Source organism: Bombus huntii, chromosome 17 (assembly GCF_024542735.1).
Source record: "Bombus huntii isolate Logan2020A chromosome 17, iyBomHunt1.1, whole genome shotgun sequence".
NCBI classification, from domain to species: domain Eukaryota; kingdom Metazoa; phylum Arthropoda; class Insecta; order Hymenoptera; family Apidae; genus Bombus; species Bombus huntii.
In genome coordinates this window covers 6388368-6415280 of record NC_066254.1, presented here as the reverse complement: position 1 = coordinate 6415280, position 26913 = coordinate 6388368, and the positions used below count along the sequence as shown (strand labels likewise).

At 29.8% G+C, this 26913-nt stretch overlaps 2 protein-coding genes across 12 annotated transcripts; one reads left to right on the top strand and one right to left on the bottom strand.

The window, feature by feature from the left end:
- Window positions 1-1361: 1361 nt before the first annotated feature.
- Window positions 1362-23749, bottom strand: LOC126875186 (annexin B9-like). Of its 10 annotated transcripts, none has more exons than XR_007693256.1 (10): window positions 23731-23747; window positions 19872-20071; window positions 18479-18624; window positions 17378-17419; window positions 14046-14427; window positions 10961-11040; window positions 7159-7405; window positions 3061-3242; window positions 1980-2129; window positions 1362-1880 (listed from the first exon to the last, which is right to left on the bottom strand). XR_007693256.1 is itself a non-coding variant. In XM_050637952.1 (9 exons), exons 4-9 carry the CDS (start codon window positions 17405-17407, stop codon window positions 1830-1832), a joined length of 972 nt encoding a protein of 323 aa, XP_050493909.1. In that variant the 5' UTR covers window positions 17408-17419; window positions 18479-18624; window positions 19872-20071; window positions 23731-23747; the 3' UTR covers window positions 1362-1829. The 10 variants fall into 10 exon arrangements, 3 of the variants coding, with proteins under 3 accessions (XP_050493909.1, XP_050493907.1, XP_050493908.1); XR_007693258.1 differs by having other exon boundaries at window positions 2006-2129; XR_007693257.1 differs by lacking the exon at window positions 1980-2129 and adding an exon at window positions 2464-2657 and having other exon boundaries at window positions 23731-23746.
- LOC126875161 (ATP-dependent RNA helicase DDX51) lies at window positions 23326-26638 on the top strand. Of its 2 annotated transcripts, none has more exons than XM_050637886.1 (6): window positions 23326-23383; window positions 24102-24829; window positions 25069-25281; window positions 25367-25577; window positions 25704-26138; window positions 26219-26638. In XM_050637886.1, exons 1-6 carry the CDS (start codon window positions 23340-23342, stop codon window positions 26583-26585), a joined length of 1998 nt encoding a protein of 665 aa, XP_050493843.1. In that variant the 5' UTR covers window positions 23326-23339; the 3' UTR covers window positions 26586-26638. The 2 variants fall into 2 exon arrangements, with proteins under 2 accessions (XP_050493843.1, XP_050493844.1); XM_050637887.1 differs by lacking the exon at window positions 23326-23383 and adding an exon at window positions 23764-23929.
- The last annotated feature ends 275 nt before the right edge of the window (window positions 26639-26913 follow it).

Here is a 26913-nt window from a genome sequence, read left to right as displayed (position 1 = left end):
TCTTACAAAATATTTTATGCGGGCCACGCGATCGTGAAATCCTCGATTTTGTACAAAACTACGGACAGTACTAACAAATATATCGATATCGAAATTATTTTTAAGGTGCCTAACTATTTCTATCGCACTTACTTTTCGATTTTATCTTATCATTCTAATAATAATTCGGCCAGTATACTGATTAGTTTTTCCACTTCCTCAGTTATTTTCCAGTTTTTTTCCTAGTTCATACCTATCAATTATGCTTTGTATAGTAGATCGAGGTCTGCTTACTATCCGTGAAATTTCTGCTAAACTTTTACGCTGTACGTTATTATGCACATTAATAATAATTTGTCTTTCACCTATCGTAGTCTCTGCACATTTACGTCCCATTTTCCAACGATAATTCTGAATACATCGAAATTGTTAATGCTACTGATGCCGATAACGTACCCAACATCAATCATGATTACGAAGCAATAATGTCATGTGTTTACTTTATGCATTCTCCGGTGAGCAGTTTGAAATAAGAACTGTAGGAATACTTATTGCTTGTATATTTCTGTTGATATTTTGCTTTTTCTTGCTCATTCCACAAGTTGTACGAGTAACTAATATTTTCTGGATTGTATCTATTCTAGAGGTTTCTCAAAATATGTACATATTCATTGTTCCTAAAAAATGTAGAAAAATTTAGTAAACAACAATTTCACGCAGTCACGTTTGAAATTCATTGGTACACGAATACTTCCTACACCCTGTAGATTATCTTTCTCGTATCTAGTTCTGTGTATTAGATAATTAATCAACTTTTTATATGAATATTATTCTGTCAAACTTTAAACATTTTTAATATAGAGAGTACTATGTAAATAAATTATACTTAATTCCAACTGTTGTAATATATTATAGGGATGTTGTTCATCTTTGTATTATACGCACTATATGTTTCGGAACAATTGCTAGAAAAACGAAGGAATATGTTTCCAAGTCAAAAAATAAAAATGAAGGACAAAACCCATTAGCTGCAATTCCGTATAACTAGCATTTGATTACAGGTCTCCGATCCTAATTCAAAATTTATTGATAGGGAAACGAACTGTGGAAGAAGAAATATGGTACTAAACATGGTACTAAAATGGAAACTATCGTTCAGAATGTTGCTCTTGACAACATATTTCAATGCCATTGAAATCGATGGTCGTTTGCTATGTAAATAATTTCTGCATAATCTTCTTCTTTAAGCGAATTTGTAAGAGTTGAGCAATTGATTTGTCGTTCCTGATCAGTCGTTTGAAATCCTTTACATTCATTCATACCGGGTAATGAGTATTTTAATTGATTTTAAATATTGATAAGTAATGAACGGAAATTGAAACGCAATTCTATTATTCTTTATTTTCGTTTTATTTTTTATACTCCTCAAATCCGACAATTGTCATCGAATACTCTGTTGTAGAGTATTGAGAAATAAATATTGGTTCTATACAATAGGAAAAACATTTAATAAATAAGATACATTGAACGTTATAAAAATTATTTTGTATCACTCACATTTCAGCTGCTCGATTACCATTTTTCCGTTTTTCTTATTATTTCATTATTACCAATCTAACATAATTACTGAATGTTATTCAATAATTCTATTTTACAATCTGTGCGCTATAACATTAATATCCGTTGAAAATTTCGGCTGCATTAAATTCCTTAACTTTTTAATATCATTGGTAATTTATTCCTTAAACTCCAAATTACTTCTCAATCTTATACAATTAATATGTAGTTTGTTGTTTTGTATCGTAATATACGGGTATTGTTTCAACGACTTTTATCGAATAAATCTATTTTTAATTCAACATCGCAATCAGAAGTCTTTTCCACTCAGCAGTACAATCACTCTGGAAAAAAAAGATACTGGTGTTTTCGTTTTACAGTTCACAATAAATAAAAAGTCGTTTGCGAACGTGCAAATTTATTGCAAACGAAACATATATTACAGTTATGTGAGATGCATATTATTAACATTTATGTTAGAGATGCCTATACTTTTCTTTCTTAAATAAAATTAATAAACACATTCCTCTCCATGATTTTCTCTAATTTAAAAGTGCGATCAGAAGCCGCTTAAACTCTTCGCTGCAGTCACTCTGTAAATGCAAACAGAATGTAGGAAGGATTAAAGCAATGTAATAAGTGCAAAATAATATTATATTTATATACAGATTCAATGTACACGTACGCATGCACATTATGAAAGCAGTTTGAAATTAGTAAAATTAGTTAACTGGCATATGAATTACTTTATTAATTAAGGAATTTCGGTATGTAATTTTTAACAATTATAACAGACAATATTTATTTATATTCACTCGATAGGTCTCACAGAGATTAGTATAGTGTATTTCGATGCGAACAAACTAATTTTACGAGCAAACTCATATACGACATCATAAAGTCAAACAAAAACCAGCCATGTAGTACCGTAATCACTGCTAATTATTGATGTAATTTACTACAAATTAAAGTTAAGACATCTATACAGCTTCGCGGAATGTTGCGAAGATATATTCCTGGCGTTAAAGTAAGATTTAAAAATAAAAAGAATTGTTGAACATGAAATGCTTTCATCCAAGTAGAGCAAGCAAGAGTCTCTTGTAGTCTCCTGAACAGTCATCCTGAAATTTATGGAAAATTATGGGCAGCCAAGGTACAGGCAAGGTAATTGTTAAAGAATGAAGTGATTTATGAAAAATTAAGACACGCGTGTGTGTAAAATTAAGACGTGTATTTTGTGCATTATTACTTTGATGAGAGTGAGTCCAAGTATAAATGTTTCTGCAAAGAAATCCTTAATTTTCATAATTCTATCAATACGATTCTTTTAGTTGCTATAGCTTAAAATATCTATTTTTATGGGATACTTGATATACGTGTCATTAAATGACATTGTATATATTTCGTAATATGTATTTTAAACAATTTTTATTGTTAAAAAAAAAAGAAAAGGTAAATATTACAGAAACATTTTTACCAAAACACCAAGTATTTAGATAAAAATATGAAGTATCTCTGACTTACATCGATATCACCTGCAAGCGATTGCCCATACATTTTTTGATAAGTATCCTTAATATCTCCTAAATCGATTTCCGATCGAGCTACGATTATGCGTATCAATGTCGAGTCATCTGTACCTAATCCACGCATTGCTTTGTATAATCTCTCCGCAAAATATGCAGTTTTATCTCGTGCACACCTGACTAAAAGAAACAAATTCAAAATTAATTTGTTAGTCTGTATTTTGCATTGCATTTTCGTAATAAGCACAAAATGAATTTTCACGAAAGGCAATGAAAAAATTATTACAAAGAATTGTACTTGGAATTATGTGATCGCAACGAAACTACAAAACTTTGGTACAATGAATATGCTGTGAAGATTAGTTCAGATTTGAAAAAGATTGTCGGAATCTATGGGACATATTTAGGAGGTTTTAAAAGTAAATATCCGCATTGGATGTCGCGTATTATAGCGTATAACAAAGGACGATCGGAACAGTCTCTTTAAAGCTGGGTTTACACTGATTCGATATCATGCGAATGTAGTTATTCGGCCTAACACTGCATTGTAACTGGAACCTAACCCCAACCTAACCCTAATCTAGACAGTGTTGTCATCGCGACAAGTAATCCACTGAAACGACTGAGTCGTAGATCTACTTTTTCAATCTAGCATTTCAATGTTCGGTGCTTAGATAACAGTGCTGGCTGAAGTGTACATATATTGTTTTGAGCAAATTCATTATCACTACAGTCTACCACTTTCATCATCGAAAAAAGACTGGAATAATGTAGATTATCGGCCGATTTCCGATCAAGTCACTAGAATATAATCGCATGATCCAGCGCGACTCGATTAACGTAATCTCAGCTCAAGAGCTTTTTCACAAAGCGATATGCGTCTAACAATAAGATACTCGATGCTAATGCGATACAGTATCTGACTAATGTCGTAAATAGATATCATTTATTTGTTTTTCGGTTGGTAACAACTTCTAGTCTGCAAAACAACACACATCTGTTAGCAAAGGCTGTCGCGAGCAAATGCTGAAGTAAAAGATTACCCACTTGGTTTATACAGAAAAGAGCTAGTAAAAAAATGAAAGCAAGTAGGAAATATTGGATTCATCCAACAAGATGAATAGAACAAAGGACTTGTTCAATTAATACGAATTTAGAAGGAAAGAAGAAGAATTTCTCATTCGCTATTTTAACAACTTTGTAGCGACTCTAGTGACACGCCTAAAGCAGAGACTAGGTGTTACTGCCAATTTATTCCGAGAATCTCTTAATGTGATTTTAGTTTGAACTCCTTTCAAAAATCCTATCTGTCTAGATACTTCGTTTCTTTCTAACGACTCCTCTCTTCACTACTTCTGTCATTCATTTATTATTATATATCATTATTATATAGTATGATACTAATAATGAATCCAAACATTCACATGTATATACACTCATTCATTGATTTATTCTCTTCCAGGTCTCTTCTCTTTGAAGCAATAATTAATACTATTTCTGTTAAACAAACCAAACCATTCAAAATTAAATTTCACCAGTATGTTCTACATACTTTTTACATTCTAATAGAATGCAGAAAAAATAATAAGAGAAAAAACATTATACATACTAACAAAGATTCACAAACGCTTTATAAAAAGAGCTATAAGAAAAATATGGAACCTAAAGAGAATAGGCGAACGTTATCATAAAAGATTGATTAGTCGGGGAGAACACATTGTTTGACCCGCAAGATCACCTGGTCCTGCATCATTAGACTCTTATCTATGGGCAACAACGAAAGAGATTGTGTGGAGAGTCGTGCGAGAGACAATTTACGACAAGAATTGGTAGAAAGGATTAATGGTCATTCACTGAACTAAAACAAGATAAACGTAATAATCGGAGAGTGATAAACTCAAACTTCGTATGATGTTAAGCTTGTACTCGAAACGGGAGACTGCACTTTGAAATAAAAACATAAAGCAATGTTTTTTTCAATGTAATAAAGCATGATTATAAAGCGTTTGCGGGCCTACGTTTATATAACATCTTTTTCTTATTTCTGTTCATAAAACATACTGATCAAGTTTAACTGTTTGAACTTCGAACACCTTATATAACCTAATTCTGATATTCAATCGGACAATTTTAATTTCAGCATTCACACACAAACAAATCACACGAGAATTAATCTTTGGTAAAGGATCCTATATTGGATTATACGCAATTATTATGGGAGGCTGACTTTATTTCTCCTACCACGTTCGATATGGCCAAAGTTTTTAAAATAATCTATATAGTATGGATTTAGCATAAAAGCGATGTTTACAAGAAGAATTTTTGACAACTCGAAAGTTAAGAGCCAAGAATTGCCTTACGGCGGTCGGTTTAACGCCAACTTACCAGGCCCGGTTTCAAAATTTAATTTAAACTTGTACATTCATCGTTATTTCTTTTGTTCATCTAACTTTATGTAAATTCTTATACTATCTGATTAATTAATTTCTCAATTTTTATTAACCTTTTGTACTTGGGTGTCCCACCTGAACTTATTCCACCGCAACTTTTTGAGAAATGCATGTTTCCCCAAAGTTTTCTATTAAAGTGGAACAAGAAAGCACATCAAAATATGGAACAATTACCAAGATATAGAAAAAATATCAGTAGATTTTACATCAGAAGAGAAAGTGAGAACGTGAAAGTGAAAAAGTGAGTTCACAACGATCCCAGCGCTTCTCTGCTCCACTTGAAAATAGCGATAAGGACGACTTGTAGAAAAAGATTGGTATAAAAGTAATTTGAGGATGGTATAAAGAAATTTGAGGATGTAAATAAACAAGCCTAAAATTAGAGAGAAAGATTTTCAAAGTTGATCTCAGTTGGTCTTGAAGCGTCGAGCGTTACAGATAGGTTCTTGCACCAATAAGTCAGAAAATCAGAAAAATAATATTCTTGTGGCAAATATCATTTTGTAATTTCGTAATTTACCTCAGAAGGAAGAAAAAATAAAGAACCAATGACACGTTACAAGTTTTTCAAAAGTCATATAAATCGGTTGAGAGATGACTTTCGGAAATCTAGAACACGTCCATCCACATCTTCGTCGGACAATAGACTAGACAACAAACTAACATATTCCCAATGTGGAAGAAAGAAAACGGGACTGTATCGTTTGTTCTGATAAGAAAAAAGCAGGCGAAAGGCGTAAAACAACTTAAACGTGTATAAACTAGCCTGCAATGCATATTGGGAATTGCTTCAAAATTTATCATACTGCAGAAAATTATAAGAAATAAAATTTTGACTTTTTGGCAAAAAATATGATCCTCAATGTCTACGAATTCACATGAATCAAAAATTACAATACATTACTTGGCTCCAAAGCTATACTATTTACATTATTTTGACGATTCCTGGGTCCACGTTTTCGCAACAAAGTGGCGCCGAGTTGCTGGTAAGTAACGTTCGAGACAGTTCCGGGTGCAAAGGGTCAATATAAGAATTTACATAAAGTTAGACATACAGAAGAAATAACAATGAATGTACAAGATATGTTTCCCTTGATTTTTCCCAGACTCTACATGATAAACTCTTCACAATCTAATTACATATATGTGCATATGTAATTATATATATAATTATATTATATGGTATATATTAGATAATACGGTATATATTAGATTAGATATATATGTATAGTTATCTAAAGCTTGTCCAATGAGGCGAAGAGGTCGGCATAAACAGAACGTAATTACTGTGGTTACAGCTAATGACTGCCAATCGAGTATCACTTATTGGCGGCCAATGGGTGTAGCTGTAGCTGCAGCAATCACGTTTTCTTTCTGTCTACCTCTGCCTCGTTTTGTTGGACAGACTACAATTAGATGACAAGCTACATGTTTTAGAGTATTCCTGAAAATATAAAAAATGTAAGCATAAATAATATGCATAACATTTGCACCAGGAGTGGATAAAGTACATAAAACTAATTGCATGCTACTTACTGATAAAAAAAGTTAATGACATTTTCTTGTATTATACCAAATAAAAATTGTGCGATTTTACTTCTTTATGAAGGTAAACTTCTTTACTTAAGGTAATATATATTTCTTACCAACTGCAAGATAGCCGTCTTCGACTGATCCGGAAAATTCTGTCTTAATAGCTTCTTCTAAGCTGTGACCAGCAAGGCGTTCATATTCCTCAAAAATTTTTCGTAGTTGAGGGAAACTTTTCGTAATGAGAATAGCATTAAAAGTACTTTCGTCTGTTCCCCATTGTTCCTCACCAGCTGCAAGTAATCTTTCGGCATCCTGCATTGCAGCTTGTTCGTCAACTTCAGGATTTTCATCTCTATTGGCCTATAAAATAATTTATACATATTTTACTAAATATATTTTTATTCTCAATAAGAATAATAATAAGAATAGTACTTGTATATTTGTGCGTTTGTTAATTTTGTAGATTGTGATATCAACTGTGCACTGTACATAAAATATCTTATGCGAATAATTAGTTCACAAATTATCGCGTTTAAATATTAAAATACTGTGCGAGATAATGTACGTGTATCGCCTCTTCTTGGAATTTTCGAAACGTTCTGAGAGAACGTAACAACGGTTTAAAATAGTAGCAAAGATAAATTATGAAAAGACAGTGCCGCTTTTATGTGATCATTAGACCACTGAATACGTCTCGATCATGTACACGACATTAAATGTGTGTATTAATGAGTAACTAGAATACAAAATAAGGATGCAATATTGAAAGTGACTTGCTGTGTGCCTCGTTTTAATCGAGTTGCACCACGAAGTATAATAAAGTTAAAAGTTGTTTTTAATCTCTCGTTAGTCATCTCGTGTGACTAAAGTGAATATTTAGTAAACAAAAATGTTTGAATTTATTTGAATGTTCCTTTAAAACACCGTTTCTAGAGCTGTTACATCTTGAACTTCCGAGTCCAACGAGAGAACATATACATTAATTCGCAGAACTTTTATATTTAAAACATACATAAGAAATCCGAAGGTCTCACTAAAAAATCTGATCTATTGTACTTTTTTTATTGATTGTTACGTTACTTACTCCTATAAAACGCATCAACTACGCTTTTTCTTATGCGACTCAAATCAATTACTTCTCGTTCCGTAGATCACACGTTATGTCTACACTATGCTAATCGAACTCGACATTTATCACCAATTTTTTATGAAGATATCCGATAAATTATTATCCAAACATATCCATTAGACACATGACTGACTCATCGTTTTCAAATGACTTTGACATTGAATCTCAAAATTAAATGTTTTATATTGAATCGTATAGTATTCGTCACAGGAACAAAAGTCTCGAAGGAACTATGGGCCGCAAATGAACTGTTCTTTTAAAGAATGACGTTAAAGTTCCATTGGTGTTACTTATAATACGTTTAAATTTTGCAGTCAGATAAGAATTGAACACTGTTATATTAACGAGGAAACTAAAAATTATTCCTTAGCACATGAGATAATCCACTCTCGATAAAACAAAGACCTAACTCTATGACTTCAAACTATTGCAGAATTACTTACGGTACGATAAAATATTTCAAACGAGAATCGAATGGTATTGCAGAGAATGATACGGGTTGATATTATTTTCTTGCAGGTGTACAGGCAAAGACCAGGTGAAAACCAACTACGTTTTCCTTTGGATGGTATCAAAATTCTTATTGTGTTAATCGAACAATTCATTGTTCCATCTGAATACTTAATAATAGTCCGTACTAAAAACTGTTAGCTCAGCAGATATTTTAATAGAGATATAACACAAATAACTTGGAAGAGAGAAGTATTATGTTGAAGGGATATTTCAGTAAAAAGTACTTTTGCAATAAAACAAAAATAATAAATCTCCTTCGTATCTGCTTTACGTATTGATTTGCAAAGAAATCAATGACATCGAGTCTTGAGACTTTGAAAATAGATGCTTCGTTCTATAATATTTGGAACAGGAACATTTATCTTATGTGCTAAGGAATAATTCCTCATCTTTCTGTTTCCTCATTAATATGACACTATTTACTTTCTATCTGACTGCGAAATGTAAACTGTTTGTAATTAACTGTCTGTTTGTAATTAACGTCAAAGTAAGAGATAATGGAACTCTAATGCTATTTTCCGAAAATACAGCTCATCTGTGACTCGTGATTTCTTCGAGATTTTTCTGTCTCGTAACAAGTACGATGAAATTTAAGGTTGTCAATTTTGCGGCATCTCTTTTTAAGAGATCTACATCGATCCGCAAGTGTAGAATGAGAATCATTTGTCAAAACCATAACGTATAATTTTTTAACACTATGTAAGTAAGAATCTAATGAGAATAGAATGGCTCTTAGTCATTTACTTTCAATCCTTTTAAAATACGTTGACAATAGCGTGTGAGCTATCAATTTCTATCTTCATCACGCGTTAAATATAGAAAGATAGATTGATATTTGTTTGACGTCGTGCTATTACTCTGAAGCCACAAGTTTTCGTTTTTTCGATAGAGCGCTTTCCGTCTTTGCACTTGTATGAACTTAAATCATGAACTTAAAACATGAATTTGTCAATATATAATACAAATGGATAAAAGTGGAAGGTACAAATTATGACAACAAAATTTAACAAGTAACTCGAGTAAATTAGTAAATTTTCAATTCATTTTCATTATAATTCCATTACTTTGAACACGTGTTCCAAACATCAGTTTCACCGTTTTCAAATTTCATTCAGTATTGAAACACCTATCCTTGTGCATCGATTTGCAACGTTTACATTTTATTTTTCCCCTATCCGGTCAACGTAGCAGCATCTATATATTTCATGTCATAACCCAAACACAATAGAGAGAAGATAGAATAGAGAGTGTTTAGCTGATTTCAGCAACCCCTAATAGAAGGTCATCAGACAATAAATAAAAAACGTTCAAAGTAGCGCCCGTTTGCATTAATATAACTTTGAAATCATCGAACCGCCAAAACCCGTGCACTAGTTATCACTTCCGGATTCATAGTAGCACATGCCACACAAAGTCCTTATTTCATATCTTGTAATACTTTTCCTATATTAGTTGTTGGACATAGTTGTACGTAGTAAGAAGTAGAAAAGTACTCGGCGCATGCATGTAAAGTTGTTCAAGTTAAAGTTAAAAAGATCTTCCGGAATCGATGAGAATCAGTTTCCTGACTACCTCGTTCTCCACATTCAACTTCTTTTATTTATTGTTCGATGACTTTCTATTAATGAAATCATCTAAACACCCCCTATATCGCTAGAATAGAAAAGTAGGACAAGCAACCAAAGAAAATCGAGATAATCCTAAAATCTCAGAAAAACCTTCATATTAGGGCATTTTCTGTATCTGGTACGATAGATATCTGGTTGTAATCCATTATGCTGATCAACGTGTTAAGTTGTTACGAAACCGTTCAATGTAAAAAACGTAAAAGTTGTCGCGTTAAAAATCCAATAATTATCATTTATCACGAGTTAAGATCCATTCAATGTATTTGTTATCAAGTGAAAAAAGAAGTTTACTTTTTTCGAGAACGGAGATTCGGAAGAAAAATTTCGTTTCATGTTTCTTATTTATCATTCTGTTATCAGTTTGAGTATGTTATCAATTATTGTATAAGACATTATATGCATCAATTACCCTAGAAACATAAATATGACTGACTAATGCTGTGCTTTTGGAAATGTTTTGTGGTATTACAAAATGTTTAAATATATCGTTTCCTTTTAAAATAACAGTCCCAAATGTTGATCTTCGATAATATCATAATTCAGATAAATTTACAATTTAAACGAATATAAAGATAATAAAAGAGTAGCCTTGGTAAGTTTTAAAAATCATATAAATGTAATTATTATATTACAAAATTTACTTACGCATGAAAGTGAAACTAACAGCCTCTTAAAATAGCCAGAAGTATCGCTTTTCAAATCTTCCTCTAAATCCGTTCCATACACTGCAAATATATATAAAATTTATATCACGATGTAGCATTAAGATATGTTACATTTTTTACAAAGATGTTTCTGAAAAAGAAAACATTACGTTAAAGAATACATATTATAATTAAGAATTAAATGAATTTACAAAGGCTTTAATAAGAAAGAAATTATATCAGTGTACTACTACTATCAAAAATTGTAACATGCCAATTTTAAACAAGTAATTGTTTTCAAATAAAAAACATGCAACGCAAAATGTTTTAGAATCTTATACCTTCATACAAAACATGTGATTTCGTGACAGTTAAAAGATGCAGTGGTTTATGAAAGTATTCTTACACTTATCGACATCTTTTGTGAACATATTACGAAACTGTAACGAGACCCATCTGAAATGATTTTATTAGTAGAATTTTAAACGATTTTGAAAATGTACGTAGAAGTAATCAATCGGTTCATTTTTAACACTTATCATGTGCTTAAAGTCATTATTCAACTATATATTTTTTAATACGTACAGGTTTGTATTAAATATTTTCTACATATATTTTCAAATTAGAAAGAAATTTTGTCAATATAATTATAACAGTCGCCTCTCATTATAACGTTAATGAAATTCCAAAATGTTTTATATAATATGTACAATATATACATAAAAGATTTTTATGGTAAATGCACAAATACTTTCATGAACCACTGCATGAATATATGTAACAAAGTTAAGTATATTATAACTGTAAGTATATTGTAACTCGTTAAAAATTAAAAAGAGATTGCCGATTTATTGAAGCAGATCCAGAAATACATACTGAAATAGAAGCTCATCATATACCTAACTGTTACATAAATGCGTTAAATCTTTTGAAAATCCTTTATTCGATAGAAAAATAATATAGAGGGAAGTACGGCAACGGCTGATTCTGAACATTAAAGTAAGAAGGAAAGTTCCTATAGACGTACATCCGATATGACGTTATTTTCGAGTAACAGCTTACTTTGTGCTGTAACAGTTGCTTACCTGCCTTCACAATATAGATTGTTCAAACAGCTTACAAGGATTTGTGACGGAGTTTCAACGTCGTCAACTGATGCTTTATAAATTAGAGATTTTAAATGTTCCCAATTCAAGTCTGGAGAGTAGGCTAACCAACAAACAAGGACAGGATGATTTATCTATTTGCCAGGAACTCGTTGATCTATCTAATGTTTAGCATCATAAAATAAGCTGCAATTTGAAAGCAAGGTCATATCGGGTATATGTTTATATGAACTGCCGTATAATAATGCCGTACTTCCCACATGTTTTGATTCAGCCTGTATATTTAAAAAATACGATATATTGTGACCGTAAGATAAAATTATAATTTGATTTTCCTGATAGAGAAATACGTAGTACAGTAATGAAGTCCTGAGGTTGACTTTTTATCAAATTTACACATTGTCAATTAAGTTAAGTCAAGTTGACGTAATCAAGTATGGGAATGTTCACACTCTTATTAAAATGAACAATGCTTGCAGTAACTCAAACATTTTTAAGCACATAGAAGATTGTAGAATAATAAAGACATTCTGTTTTAAAAACGTTTCAAATGAAAAATGTACCCAATCGTATTTTCTTTTAATGACTTTAAATCATCCGGACAAATTGCTAATACTATTCATTCCAATTAATATTTAAAACATGCATTGTGTTAAAATATATCTTATGTAAAAGATATACTTAATAGCATGAGAAACATATCAAGGAAGAAGAAACTGGAGGATGTTAGAAAGTGGCCATTTTTTGGCATCGTCTGGAGTTGAAAGATTTATGTAGAATATTTAAGAGTGTCTGCCAGGGAACAAAAAGCATCCTTATCATTTTTCTGAAAAAAAAATAATGTGGAAAATGAATCCAAACATGGGAATATGCTAATGATCGAACTCATTTAAGAGTTATATTTCATCTCCTTCTTCGGATACTGAACCGTCTTCACAGTAGTTAGTAAGGAAATTAGCAGGTAAATCAATTGGACAACCAACAACGCGAACGCCAACTTTTCATTCACATGTGAGTACAAGAATAGCTTCCAATCCAACTTTACTTTTGTCTATCAATATGTATACAAAATATTTTAAACTAATGAAATATCAAGAATATAATTTTTCAGCAAAATGCCATTATTTAATTCCATATAAATTTCATACTTTTTATAACCAATGCAACAGAACATATTTCTTGTTGTGAATTCAATTCTAACTGTAACATGAGATGCTTGGCATAAACATTTCTCCGACTGTAAGAAGATATATTGACCTTATAATGACAGAGTTCACAGCTGCGACTTAAAAGAATTGTAACTGTTCTGATTACTGAAACTATAACAATAATATCTCTTTACTCTGATTTTTTCCGCTACTTATATTCCGATAATTACTTGGAATATCATTAAGTTATTGATTGGTACACATGTTCGTCTCCGAATGCAAAACGGGAAAGAGCGAACGCGTTATTGGTTGTTGTATTCATGTAGCAATGATTTTCTGGTACTTTGGTTTTGCTGGATTCCAAATTTTAACTAATTTCCGACTTGTCAGCTGATTTTTTCATTAATTATTTTGGAAATGGTTTAACATCCGAGAAAAAAGAAGACTAAATATAAGGAATAGGTGAGTTCGATCGCTATCAAATGTTTAGATTCATTTCTAATAACTTCCCCATTGCTTTTTCAGAAAAATGATAAGGATACTTTTTGTTCCTCGGGAGAAACTCTTAAAAGTCCTACATGAATTTTTCAATTCCAGGTGATGTTAAAAATGGCCACTTTCTAACATTTTTCTTTCTTTGTTTAGGTGAAATATGTTATAGTGTGAGCATGAATTTTTTTTTTTTTAAGAGAATGAATGATGGATCTTCCTTAAAAAGAAGATTATAGTATTTCATTTTAGTAGCTATTGAATTATTTGCAACAATGTTGTCCATATTTCTACTAAATATTTGTATTTATTTAAAAAATCATTCGAACAAAAACAGGCTTACCTTCTTTATAAACAGCAGATATGGTTTTGATGCCATAGTTGCTAAGAGATGCCAGCACCTCGATTAGAGCACCTTCGTCCGTGCCAATTCCAGACATCGCATTATGAAGTTCTTTAGCGAAATATTCCGGTAACGGTGTCATCAATGCTATAATTGCCTTTTCAAAATTACCACCAAGTTCTGATTTCAACTCAGAAATCAGATCCTTTCCATACATGGTTTTAAATTTGTCAGCTATTTCAAGTCGTTGTACAATTCCACGATGAGCAAGAACATCGATTATGGCCTGTTCATCAGTGCCGAAACCCTTCATGGCAGTTCGTAGAAGAGCTGCATCTTCTTCTGGGTCGAAGGGATCAGCAGAATAGACAGTTGGTGTGCACTAAACGAATAAAATAAAATGCGAAATACATATTACATAGATATATAAAACTTTTCACTATTTATTTCAAAGCAATATGTAATAATAAATATCTAAAAAATGTTTAACGAGTATTTTGCATATGAATATTACAAATAAACAGAAAGCACGACAAATAAACATTTTTTAGCCCCTTTGTTTTACAGGAGAAATACGACTTTATTTTATAATATAATAGTTTTAACATGATATGTACCGCATGCACTATTAGTAAGATTTTGTCATCATGTCTTTTGCAATCCGAATTGATTAACCTTCAAATAATAAAACAAGTATTTTTATTACGTTTTGTCATTGTGTCGTCGATTAACCAGCTTCGTTGAGAGCGAGGCAACGCGGACAAATCAAGACCTACTAACTAATCGGGACCTAACCTAGAATAAGTCACGGAACGTTGACCGAAATTCATAATTCGTCGCTATTTCGCATTCATTCTGCGTCTTCTATTCGTCGCAGAATCAAAACCAATAATTGGGTTCATCTATACTTAATGAGACGATATTATTCTGTGTATATAGATATTACATATAATTTATGTATAATTTATATGATATTAAATATAATTTATCCATTTATGTAGAAACGTACATATTAAAGTTTAAAGTACAAAAGTTTATTCCGAAGACAACGAGTCTTCACAATTAAAAGCGAGGATCATTTTGGCATTCGAAAAACTAGAAACAGAGATTACGTTAAAAAACGTGCACGAAAATTTGATTCGGATAGCACACCGGTATACAGCACGGTCGCTAAAATTTTCAACGATTTTTGCATTAATGAAGTAAATCTTAAGAATTACATGCTTTATTATTACTCATAAACCTACGGCATATGATTTGTATTATGATCCATTTAACCATGGCATACTCAAATGCATGCGTCTTATTTTTCATGTGCAATCACTTCCTCTAGGTTGTACCATCAATACTGGATCACCCTGGATAGGGTCCGATTAATTACAACCAGTTCAAACGATGCGGTCTTTTGACCGATTCGATAATTTTGCGGAATCGGTAATAGCCGAAAACAGTGTTCACTTGTTTCTATATTTCCGCCGCACGTTCAGCTTCCAAACTTACGAATTAATATATTCAGTGCATGCAGTGTGTAATAGCTATTATTATAATAGCTTATCCTTCATTTGCCGAATCAATTACTTGTCATTTGTAGTAAAACATACTTACGTAGGATTCACATACGTGTGAAATTACCGATTCGGTCGCTTTCGACATTCAGCTTCATAGATATGTATGAAATGGCCCGGTAGTAAAACTGAATCAGTCGGAAAGTATAGAAAACAGATGAAGAATAGAGGAAGAAAGAAATAAGGAATACAAAGCTCTTGAAGCTACTACGATCACAGCAAGCATTTCTAACATGTGAAGAAGGAGAAGACCAAATTTTGAATTGAAATGAATCAGATGCCAAAATGATAAAATTGACAGATCACGAGATAAATTTGCATGACATCGCGAAGAACAAAATCGTAAGAGTTGGATTTTCGGTGTAGATATGAAACAGTATGAACGCCGCTTTCGAATTGGTCAAGAAATCACGTCGTCTGAACTAACCTTTAAAAGTTCATTTATAACCGTGCTGTATCCGTTTCGTGTCTCAGTCGCAGTCTTGCGCCGGACCCCAATTGGTTACCATACTTTTAAATATGTATCCGTATCGTGTTAGTCATCATCCGCAGCGTGGACGTGTTGCATTCACATTTGGTAATCTCTTATATTTCTCCTATTTGCCGATCTGACCGGAGAGGCCAGCCCATCGCATGGGCTTGTATAAACGTATCTGAACATGTCTCGTCCATGTATCACGCTATAAATATGATTTTATCTTAATAAATCTTCTTATCCGTTTGCCATAACGGATGTACAATGAATCGCCTTTTCTTTCTTTGTTGCTTTGTTTCTTCTTCCTCTTCTTCATACAAACGTATCGCTGCTATAGCTAAGTCTTTGGTTGGAAACGGCAGTTTGTTATATACTTGCGAAGTAGAGAAGTTTGACTTCTATGTCTGACTAGCATGTTTGTCTCGGGTATATCCCGGCTGGTAGTATACAAATATTAATGAATAAACGTCCGGTCACTGTTTGGACACGGAACGGATTCGGCACGATTATTTATAAATGGATCACAAGTTATGTATGATATGATATAAATATGATATGTATAATCGTATTCAGGTTAAACAATGCTCTACTGTAATTCTACCGTGTCTGAGAACCTGAATTGTACTATGTTTTAGTTGTCCCCATAAATGTTCAATTTAGCATGTAATTTAGATCCTAATTATCATACAAAATACACACTTTTAAAATGGTGAAATTAATTGTAATTAATGATTTCTAACTATTTTAACTTGTTTGAACGTAATAGAAAGTATTATGTAATGGTGATATATACAAAATAACAAACTTGAAAAATAGAAACATGGTAAAGAAAATCTTATGGTTTGAGAGATCTCCCCTATTCAAAGAATTGCTGATTTAATGTAATTTAATGTAAAAGTTTATCAAAGTATTTTATTTTATTTAATTATTATTTTAGATAAAACACACTTGAGACAGTGGTTAAATAATGGCTTTAAAAAATGTGGATAAATGTTCTAAAGTACCCATCTCTGCACTTAAATTCGATTGAGAATTTGAAGGAAGATAAGATCGCACAAACAAGTTTAAACATTCAAACAAAATTTAACTATGCCTATAATGGAACTTCAAAACTTTATTTTGAAATTAACTGATATGATATGTCATTATTGTTATCGTTTCAAAAGGCGAAGCTACGAAATATTAATATTAATTTACGACATTAAAAGATTTCTCCTCTAAAACGAAATAGGTTTGGGCTTTCATATTGTGCGTGTACCGTATACATAAAGTAGAAAGTAGTTAGTAATTACCTGCACATGATAGTACTGAGTGGCCGACATTATTCGAATCAGCTAAAAAATACAAATTCATATTAAAATCATATTAAATAATAGTATATGTATAATATTCATGCTATAGATATATTTTAGAATTCTTATTTCACGGAAAATTTGCACAATTAAGATCAACCTATCATTAAAATAAATTACTACCTGAAAACAAAATTTATTATATAACATTTCATAAACACTTCATCGAAAGCATTAATTAATCAAACTCATACTCCTATCCTAATGATTAACATTACACATTTGTTTCATTAATAATTGTTCAATGTTTAACATATAAGATGCGATTAAAAATAAAATACAGTTGCAGACGCAATTAATAGTAAAATATCGTATAGAATTTGAGGGTGTAATGTCATGAGAAATAAATGAATCTACTAATGACGCGATATTGACAACAAAATGGTAAACTTTAGGTATACCATAATAATAATACGTTTTAATTATCATACATATTTCCTTTCAATGCCTTAAAAATAGGAATTTACTCAAACGTAATATACAAAACATAGTTGCGTTTAAAAATATCGCTTTAAAAACATAAAATCATTCTATATTAATAACATTTTCATTATAATTCTAACAACAACATCATCAAAGCCTTGTAATGTAAATGTAGCAACGTTAGTGTTTAAAAAAAGGTAACAATTTTAAAGTTTATTGTAATATAATCTTAGTTAATAACAATCTTGATTAATCTGAAATGAAGTCGAAATGCTTAATATTGTTTCACAATAAATTAGTTTTCTATCTTGACAGTCCTATTTTTCCATTCGCGTATCTTATGTATCTTCCCACCTAACTGTACATAATTTTAAAATGTGAGAAAACATATTATCAGGAAGTGTGTGTTGATGAAAAGTATATACATAAGTATACGGCATTGCGAAATTGAGGTGAATAATGACTTGAGTGGCTGATATAAATATCTTTGAAGACCTGCAGTTAACCTTGTTTGATATATACGCGAAGAAGAATACCAAGAAACTATCGTAGTGAAATTCCAAAGATTGTATTGATCGGTGTCTATGTATAAACAAGTATTTGGGGTGTGGCTCTTACCTTCTTTTGAAGCGGTTACGGGTTCTATTCGCTCTTCTGGTACCGGTTCCGTTCGGTTCTCGTAACCAACTGAAACGAACCTTCGCTCGTCACGGATATTCTTTGCAGGAATGGTGGGAGCAACAAACGGAGAACGTATGCGTCTACTATAGGAAATGAGATTTAACGATGACTTAATGCGCAATTCATACGAAAATTGTGCTATATACAATATAATGTTAAGCATTGAAAAACTATGTGTAAATGTTGTAAGAATCGAGAAATCCTTATAATGTAGCCTCTGTTGTTCTACAATTAATGAAAGATATATTAATCTAAAAAATATACATCATGAATATTGAAATCACAATTGTTATCTAGATATACAATTGCTTGAGAATGAGATTCAGGTATCTAGTTTATGCAAAAATATGATGTATTTATATATAGATACACAGAATAAAGTAATTGGAATCGTTAAGAATGTATCAATTTTAATAGTCTATATTTTATTTACATATATATATATATATATATATATATATATATATATATATATAATAAAGCTTATGTCTATTAAAAATTCTTCGTTTTGTACTGTATATATTGGTAAAACACAGCAATTTTAATATACATAGAAATATATTATACGGAAATACTACTAGCAAAATATAACGTTAAACTATTTAATCAAAGATTGAGTATTTAAGGCTAGGCATCACAAATAAATATATAGAAGACATAGAGACTATATATATATATATATATATATTTCCGTATAATATATTTCTATGTATATTAAAATTGCTGTGTTTTACCAATATATACAGTACAAAACGAAGAATTTTTAATAGACACAAGCTTTATTATGTAAGTTAAACAAATGTGCATTTTCTAAATTTAATTTTCTTATATCATATTTAATATAGAAATAACATTATTTTCATATTGTTTGAATGAAACTTTGAGAAAGAGAAAGACAAAGAGAGACAGGAAAATTAATGTATTGTAAATAACTAATTGACTATGAAATAAAGTGTTAACTGTTCCTATTTAATTTGTTTCACGCGTATTTGTATATTACACATACAGAATTACTAATTAACTGCACCCGTTGAATTTGTTAAGTACAACAATTTAAAACAAAATAAAAAAAGTAAAACAAATGCAGCAGAAAAATGCAATATATTTCACTTAACAAACAGAGTATTTTAATATTACTATTCTACTATTGGTATATTAGTTGTATACGGATTATATGTATATGATATAATTGACAAGTATTTTTTCTAATTCAAAGATGTACCGTTTCTGTATTATTAATGAAAGAAAATACGTTAAAAATCAATATCAATATTACAAAGTTTCCTGCTTCACTTTGACATTTCATTATCTAATTGAATTATTTACTCACCTTTAGACAATGTTAATTTTAGATTATAACAATTAAAAAGGCTATATAACTGTGCGTTATTTCTCTAGAACACTAAACACAATTTTCGTATCACTATCACCGGTTTTACAAATCGATTAAACGTATGTAATACTTATCGACAAATAAGAAGCGTCTTGATGTAGTTACATGCAGTCGCGCACACTAAATGGTTACAGTATCTGAAAGAAACAATTTCAAATTATAATGTCACAAGAGGATCAGTAGAAGAGAGAATTGGTGGGGGAGCGACGTAAAGTCGATGACGTGTCATATAAAGTATGCTGCAGAGTAACGAAGAGAGAGACTATCGTCATAACCGCGACTAGGTCTCCCGTTCACCAAAAGATTCTCAAGAAACAAGGTCAGGTGATTCATCGCATTGTATGTGTATTACGAATATCATATATACGTATCCATTAAGTTCTTTGAACGGTGACGAAACGAGATTCCTTGACTTGTTAGATAAAAGCCTGTAATGATTACAAAACTAAGAAACATAATGACGTTATTTACCCGTTTAGAAATTATCTTTCTTTCTATTTATCTTACTTTACTGATGTAATTTATATATATATATATGAGAAGTTGTCTACTTAACTTCCATACTTTGAATAAATTTTAAATTATATGTCGCATTTTGTATTGCGTTTTATAATTTTAAAAATGTCAAAGTCTAGTTTTATTAGCAAAAACCTAATAATTACCAAATAGTTACCTATCCATAGTTTTCGGTGAAATCGATATTATGAACAGCAAATTATTGAAAAATAAAGCAAGATATCTTAACAACTATTAGGTTTATCTCCAATAAAACTTAACAGATTTTTGTTAAGAATTAATTGCTTATGAAATCGCACTGCTAACTTTTTAATAATGTTGTTTTACTCATTAATGTCAGAAATAATTTTTCTTAACTTGCATTTTTATATAATATTTGTAAAATAATAAATTTCTCATATATAAACGACTATTATATAAATAATAAATATATTATAAATATTGCATATTTATTTATGTAGAAAAACAAAATTCAATGCAATGAAATTAAAAGAAGTACAACTTTTAATTATATCTTATGACAATGTACACTTTAATTAAATATCCAAACACATTAGTCATATGATATACACGATACACCATTTATATCTGTCGCATGAATCAACATACCTATGACCGAATGTTAATATAAGTGCACATATACATATAAAGTTTATAACAAATCGAAATCGTATTATGTTGGTCACACGTAATGATACTATCAATCGTAATGTTATAAATCTTACAAATCAATTTTGTAATTACTATTGAGAAAATATAAAATATTGTCGTTACTTTGATATCTAAAACTATGTGCGTGTAGTAAACCAACGCATTCTTTACGCTAGCTTTAAATAAAACGCACTGTTTAAATTAAAGTGAAATATGAAAAATATAGAATATTATTTAATTTCAGATTTTTGAATATTAATAGTTTAATTTTTTTAATTTTTTAAGTAAGTATAATTTATGGATAACTATAAATCTTTTCAATACTATTGCAATCTATATACTTATATTATAGATACTTTTGTAATTATTTCAATAATGTTATAGCACACCAGTCACACACTATGTACTATTCTCATATATATGTATATTTAGAATAACTATTAAGTTACAGTAAATATAAAAAATGTAGGAATGTTTTTTATGTAAAATATAGTAATATGAAGGAAACATATTTCATTCAGAAGTTTTAAAGCTATTCCAGATTACTTTCATGTCTCTTTGTATTTTTTAGAAAGAATATTATATTTTTGTTTTAATATAATACATAATCCAAGAAAAAGAAGAGTAATTCAAAATATTATTTTGAAATTAATTAGTAGTCCTCCTTAATGCCCAATAGTAGTATATCTTATTATTTACCTTGCGATATTACAAAAGGGTTTACAAATTTTTGCACAATTCTAGTTACACAATTATTACATGCCACCTTATTAATTTGCTCAACTCAACTTACTATAGTTTCATTATTTTAAACATCATACTAATATATATGTTACATAATATATTAGTATAGTATATTAGTATAATATGTAGTATATTGGTATATACTGCACATATTATATAATATGTAGTACATTGTAACTTTGTATGAAATTTTGTGAAAATCAATCCTGTTTTGTCATAAATTACTAGATTTCAAGTACTTTCTTCCTTCATGTAATTGTTGTACTTCAGTTCTATCTCTGATAACGTTTGTTCATTGCAGTGTATCGATTCATTCAAATTTATCGTTCATTTTTATATAATATTCTATTATTCTTAGACAACAAACCCAAGTCACTTTATCATACAGTTAACTAGATATATAGCTTATATATATATATATATATATATATATATATATATATATATATATATATATATATATTATATAGCTCAGATTTTGTTATTATTATCTTATAGAAAATAACTACAGAAATATAATATAATGAACTGGAAGATCCAACAGATCATTTTTTTTTATTCTTATGTTCTACAAGATAAGTTTATATATATGTATGCACTTTTTTTCTTTACCATTTTTATCAATAATAAAGTTAGTAATAGCATTTTTATTAATCTTTGCCTTTAGTTATATAAATACATATATATTATATATGTTATATAAATATATATATATATGAATTGCACTGAATTTATAAAATTGATAAATATTCTACTTGAAATATTTTCCCATTCTTCTAAAAGAGCTATCTTTAAATTATTTCTTAATTTAGATCAAATGCAAGATCACGATCCAAAACAGAATGCTACTAATGTGCAAACATGGAATTTGTATATGTCCAGAAATGCTTAAAAACACAGAAAATAGATGAGATCACTTGAAACGTGAAACATGTAGTTACCAAGAAATGATTTAAAGAGATTACTTTTACAAAAATATTTCAAGCAGGTTATTTATTAATTTGATAAATTCAATGACACAAAGGTTTCAAGCCATGATAAAATCAAAAGGGAATCCCAATAAGCATTAAAATAATTAAAGTTAGTGATTTCTTCTTCTAGATATATGTAAGTCTTATTAGCTTTTTTCATTAAACTATAACTGTACAAATACTTATTATGCATTAATATTTTGACAGAGGATGGAGATATCCTACCTTCTTTATATGACAATTATTCTGCAAACTTGTGAGAATATGCACATATTTTCTATTTGTTAAAATTTTGTTAATAAACGATGTTTTACAATATTTTTGTTGAAATTAATTATTGTACGAATGTCTTTTGTATGTCTTTTTATTAGTTACAAAAGATTATTGAGATGTTTAACAAAATTGATTAATAATTTTTTGTAGACAATAACACGGTTAAAAATTTAACTTATAAAAACGATATCTATTTGAAATTTGTTAAATATAGTCGTTTATCATATTACTATTACCTGCTACTATATACATGTGTAATTTTTGTTGGTTATGTTACCTATGTAAGCAACGTATGTAAGCATGTAACAAATTTAAAATTACAAATTACTTTCGATTACGTTCTTGAGAAATAGTTTGGCTAATTTAAGCAGACGATTTTAATATTAGTAATATGTAATTTTAATATATATTTCAATCATATTTTTGAAATTAATTGTTTCTAAACATTATATAAATGTACACATGTAATAATGATGAAATATTATTAAGTTTATTCTTACACATAGTAAATACACATAGTTAAAGTTTAATGAAATCAAGTTTAAAATAATCCTTTTTTTAAATTTGCCTTTTTGAAGATGTATATGTATTTATTTATATACGTATGTGCATAAGTAAATAAATATCTATTTAAATAATACCACAAGATGATCGTGATCATGACAGCGTCCACATTCACAGCCAGTTAGTCTAAAGTCGCGTTAGTACACATAGGTTAATATAGGTCACGGACATGTATACAACCGTGGAATAGGTAGTACACGTTAGAATATAACCTATAAAAGGTGTATAACACGTGAGTAAAATCGAAAACTAAATGAGTTTATTTGTGATAAACAGGTATGTCAAAATGTCAAAAAATACAATACATATGTATTAATAAACTTAATCACTGAATAATAAATTTAGTCAATTAAACTATATAAATAAATATTCTACTATATTAATCGTATTCGAGTTTTTAGTTCTTCCCGTAGAATATTATTAATATACATATACTATTTGTTGATAGATATGAGGGTGAAAAAGAAGAAACGAAAAATGAAAGGAATCATTTGTCTGAATTATTAAAAAGAATAGAAGAACGTAAAGTAGAAAGAGCTATTAAAACTAATCATCAAATACAAGAAAGTAGTTTTCAAAATGCACAAGAATCGAATTATAAAAAGAAAAAAGCAGAAAATCTTAATAAATGTCCAATAGAAAATAGTAATTTGAATGAAAATAGTATATCAAGTGACATTAAAAGAAAGGCAGAAGTACATGTTTCAGAGCATAGAAAGAATAAAAAGAAAAGGAAATATAGCGAAGAAAGTTCTAATGAAACAATTAAAACTGCAGATAAAACATTGCAAAGTGAAAATACAGATAATCAGGATAATGAAATACCTAATAAATCATCAGATCCAAATGAAACACAAGAAAAAATATCAGGACAGAATAGTGATTTCATAATTCTGGGTGTAAAAAATAAGCGAAGGAAGCGTGAAGTTAAGAGAATTCTACCAGAATGGTTGGCTAATCCAGAAGTCATATCTATTGATTTAAATAGTGGTCCAACCTTAGAAGATATGAATTCAATTTTAGATTCTAAGCTTATTGAAGCTTTAAGAGCTAATGGCATTAATAAATTATTTCCTGTTCAAGCTAGTATGGTATCTTGGCTATTGAAGTGTAATAAAGATAGGCAACAAAAATGGTGGTTGAGGGATACATGTGTATCTGCTCCTACAGGCAGTGGTACGAATGTACAAGTCATTTATAGCAAACTGAAATATTTACATTCTAGTTTTGATACTTTATTGTTTATAAATAATGTTAAATTCTAATTATAATTAATGTTATTAGTGAATATTATTTCAAATCAGTTGTCTTTATTTAATTAAACATTGCATACAATGAATAGATTAAAGCTCTGTATTTAAAAAATTATTTTCTGTTCTGAAAAGAAATAATTTAAGAAATTATTTTCTCTTTAGGTAAAACTCTAGCGTATGTTCTACCAATTGTCCAAATATTACAGTTTCGATTAGTTCCAAAGGTGCGTTGTTTAGTTGTTGCACCTGTACAAGAATTAGCTATGCAAATTTACAAAGTGATGGTTACATATACTTCGCATACAAATTTAAGAGTTGGTTTACTTTCTGGCGCATCAGCATTTCATGAAGAACAAAGAAATATTCGAAAAGAGAGTATGTGTTTATAAATTTTAAGAAGAAGGTTTTATTTATATTATTTATAAAATACAAAATATTTTTTATAATTTTTATATTTCAGATGATAGAGGAGAATATATCTCTCTAGTGGATATAGTGGTTGCTACACCTGGACGGTTAATAGACCATATATTAAAAACATCAGGATTTTCATTGGATGATATCAGATTTCTTGTAATTGATGAAGCAGATACAGCTGCTGATTGGTTGGAGTATCTTCCCGAGCCTCATTATCAAACACCTCGATTAACACTTTCCAACTTACGTTCTAGGTTAGTTTTTAATTACAATTTAGTTACAATTTTTTATATAATAATCATTTACCAAGATCATGTGTATTAATATAAAGTTATATTATCTGATATTAAATTTATAGTAATATATTCATTTTTAAATAGTAAAATTCCAGCTCAAAAATTATTATTCAGTGCAACATTATCACAAGATCCTGAAAAACTTAATCGGCTTGGACTCTTTCACCCAATATTGTTTACGTCTGTTTTGGTGACAGGCAAGGACGATGATGTAAATTTAGATAAAGAAGCGGTTAATTTTATAGGGCGTTATACAAGCCCAGAAGAATTAAAAGAAGAAGCAATAGAATGTGAAGCAGAATATAAACCAGTAGCTTTATATCAGTTATTAATCAGGGATGGTATCACTTCTAAGGCATTAATATTTACAAATTCTGGAGGAACTGCTCATAGATTAACTATTTTACTCCAATCACTCTTATCTAAAAAGAATATAGTAGTTGGAGAACTTTCTGCACAACTTGTATCAAAAGAACGTGAGGATATACTTACGAAATTTACAAGTGGAAACATTCAAATGTACGTTTTGTTTATAATTTCGTTGAAAATTAAGATCAATATTTTCTAAAAATTGTGATATAATTTTATTATACTTCCAGACTTGTATGTTCAGATGCATTAGCAAGAGGTGTAGATATTCCAAATGTACAATTAGTCATATCTTATGATCTCCCTAAACATATTAATGGTTATATTCACAGAGCAGGAAGAACAGGACGTGCAGGTAAATCCGGTACTGCTATATCTATTCTGACACCCAAACAAGTTAAAATATTTAAGCATATGTTGAATAATGCGCATAAAGTAATACCACATGTTGAAAAAATCGAACTAAGTTCTATTATAAATGAAATCGATTATTTGAGTCATATTGATAAATTAAAACATGCTCTTGAAATAGAGAAACAGAATAACTTATTACGTGTAAAAGCTGCTAAACGAAGTTATCCAGTAACTGTAAAATAAAAGTCATTACTTTTTGTACAAATATTGCTAAATAAAATATAATTTAACTGAAATTTTTTACCTATAACTGAAAAAATTCGTTGTCTAATAAATCAAAACCTTTTTCAAACCTATAGAATCCACTGAGTGATCCTTGTAAAGTATCCCAATTCCAAACACGAGTCCGGATACAGAATTGCTCTAATATCTCTAGTTTTAAATAGTTTAAAGTTTGGTTGATGGCCAATATTTAAAAGTGCTCAAAACGTTAGCAGATTGATTTAGTTTTAAATAGAGATAATTTTTCTGGTATCGATATAAAAAATAGTTAAATGTTATAGTTCCAAGT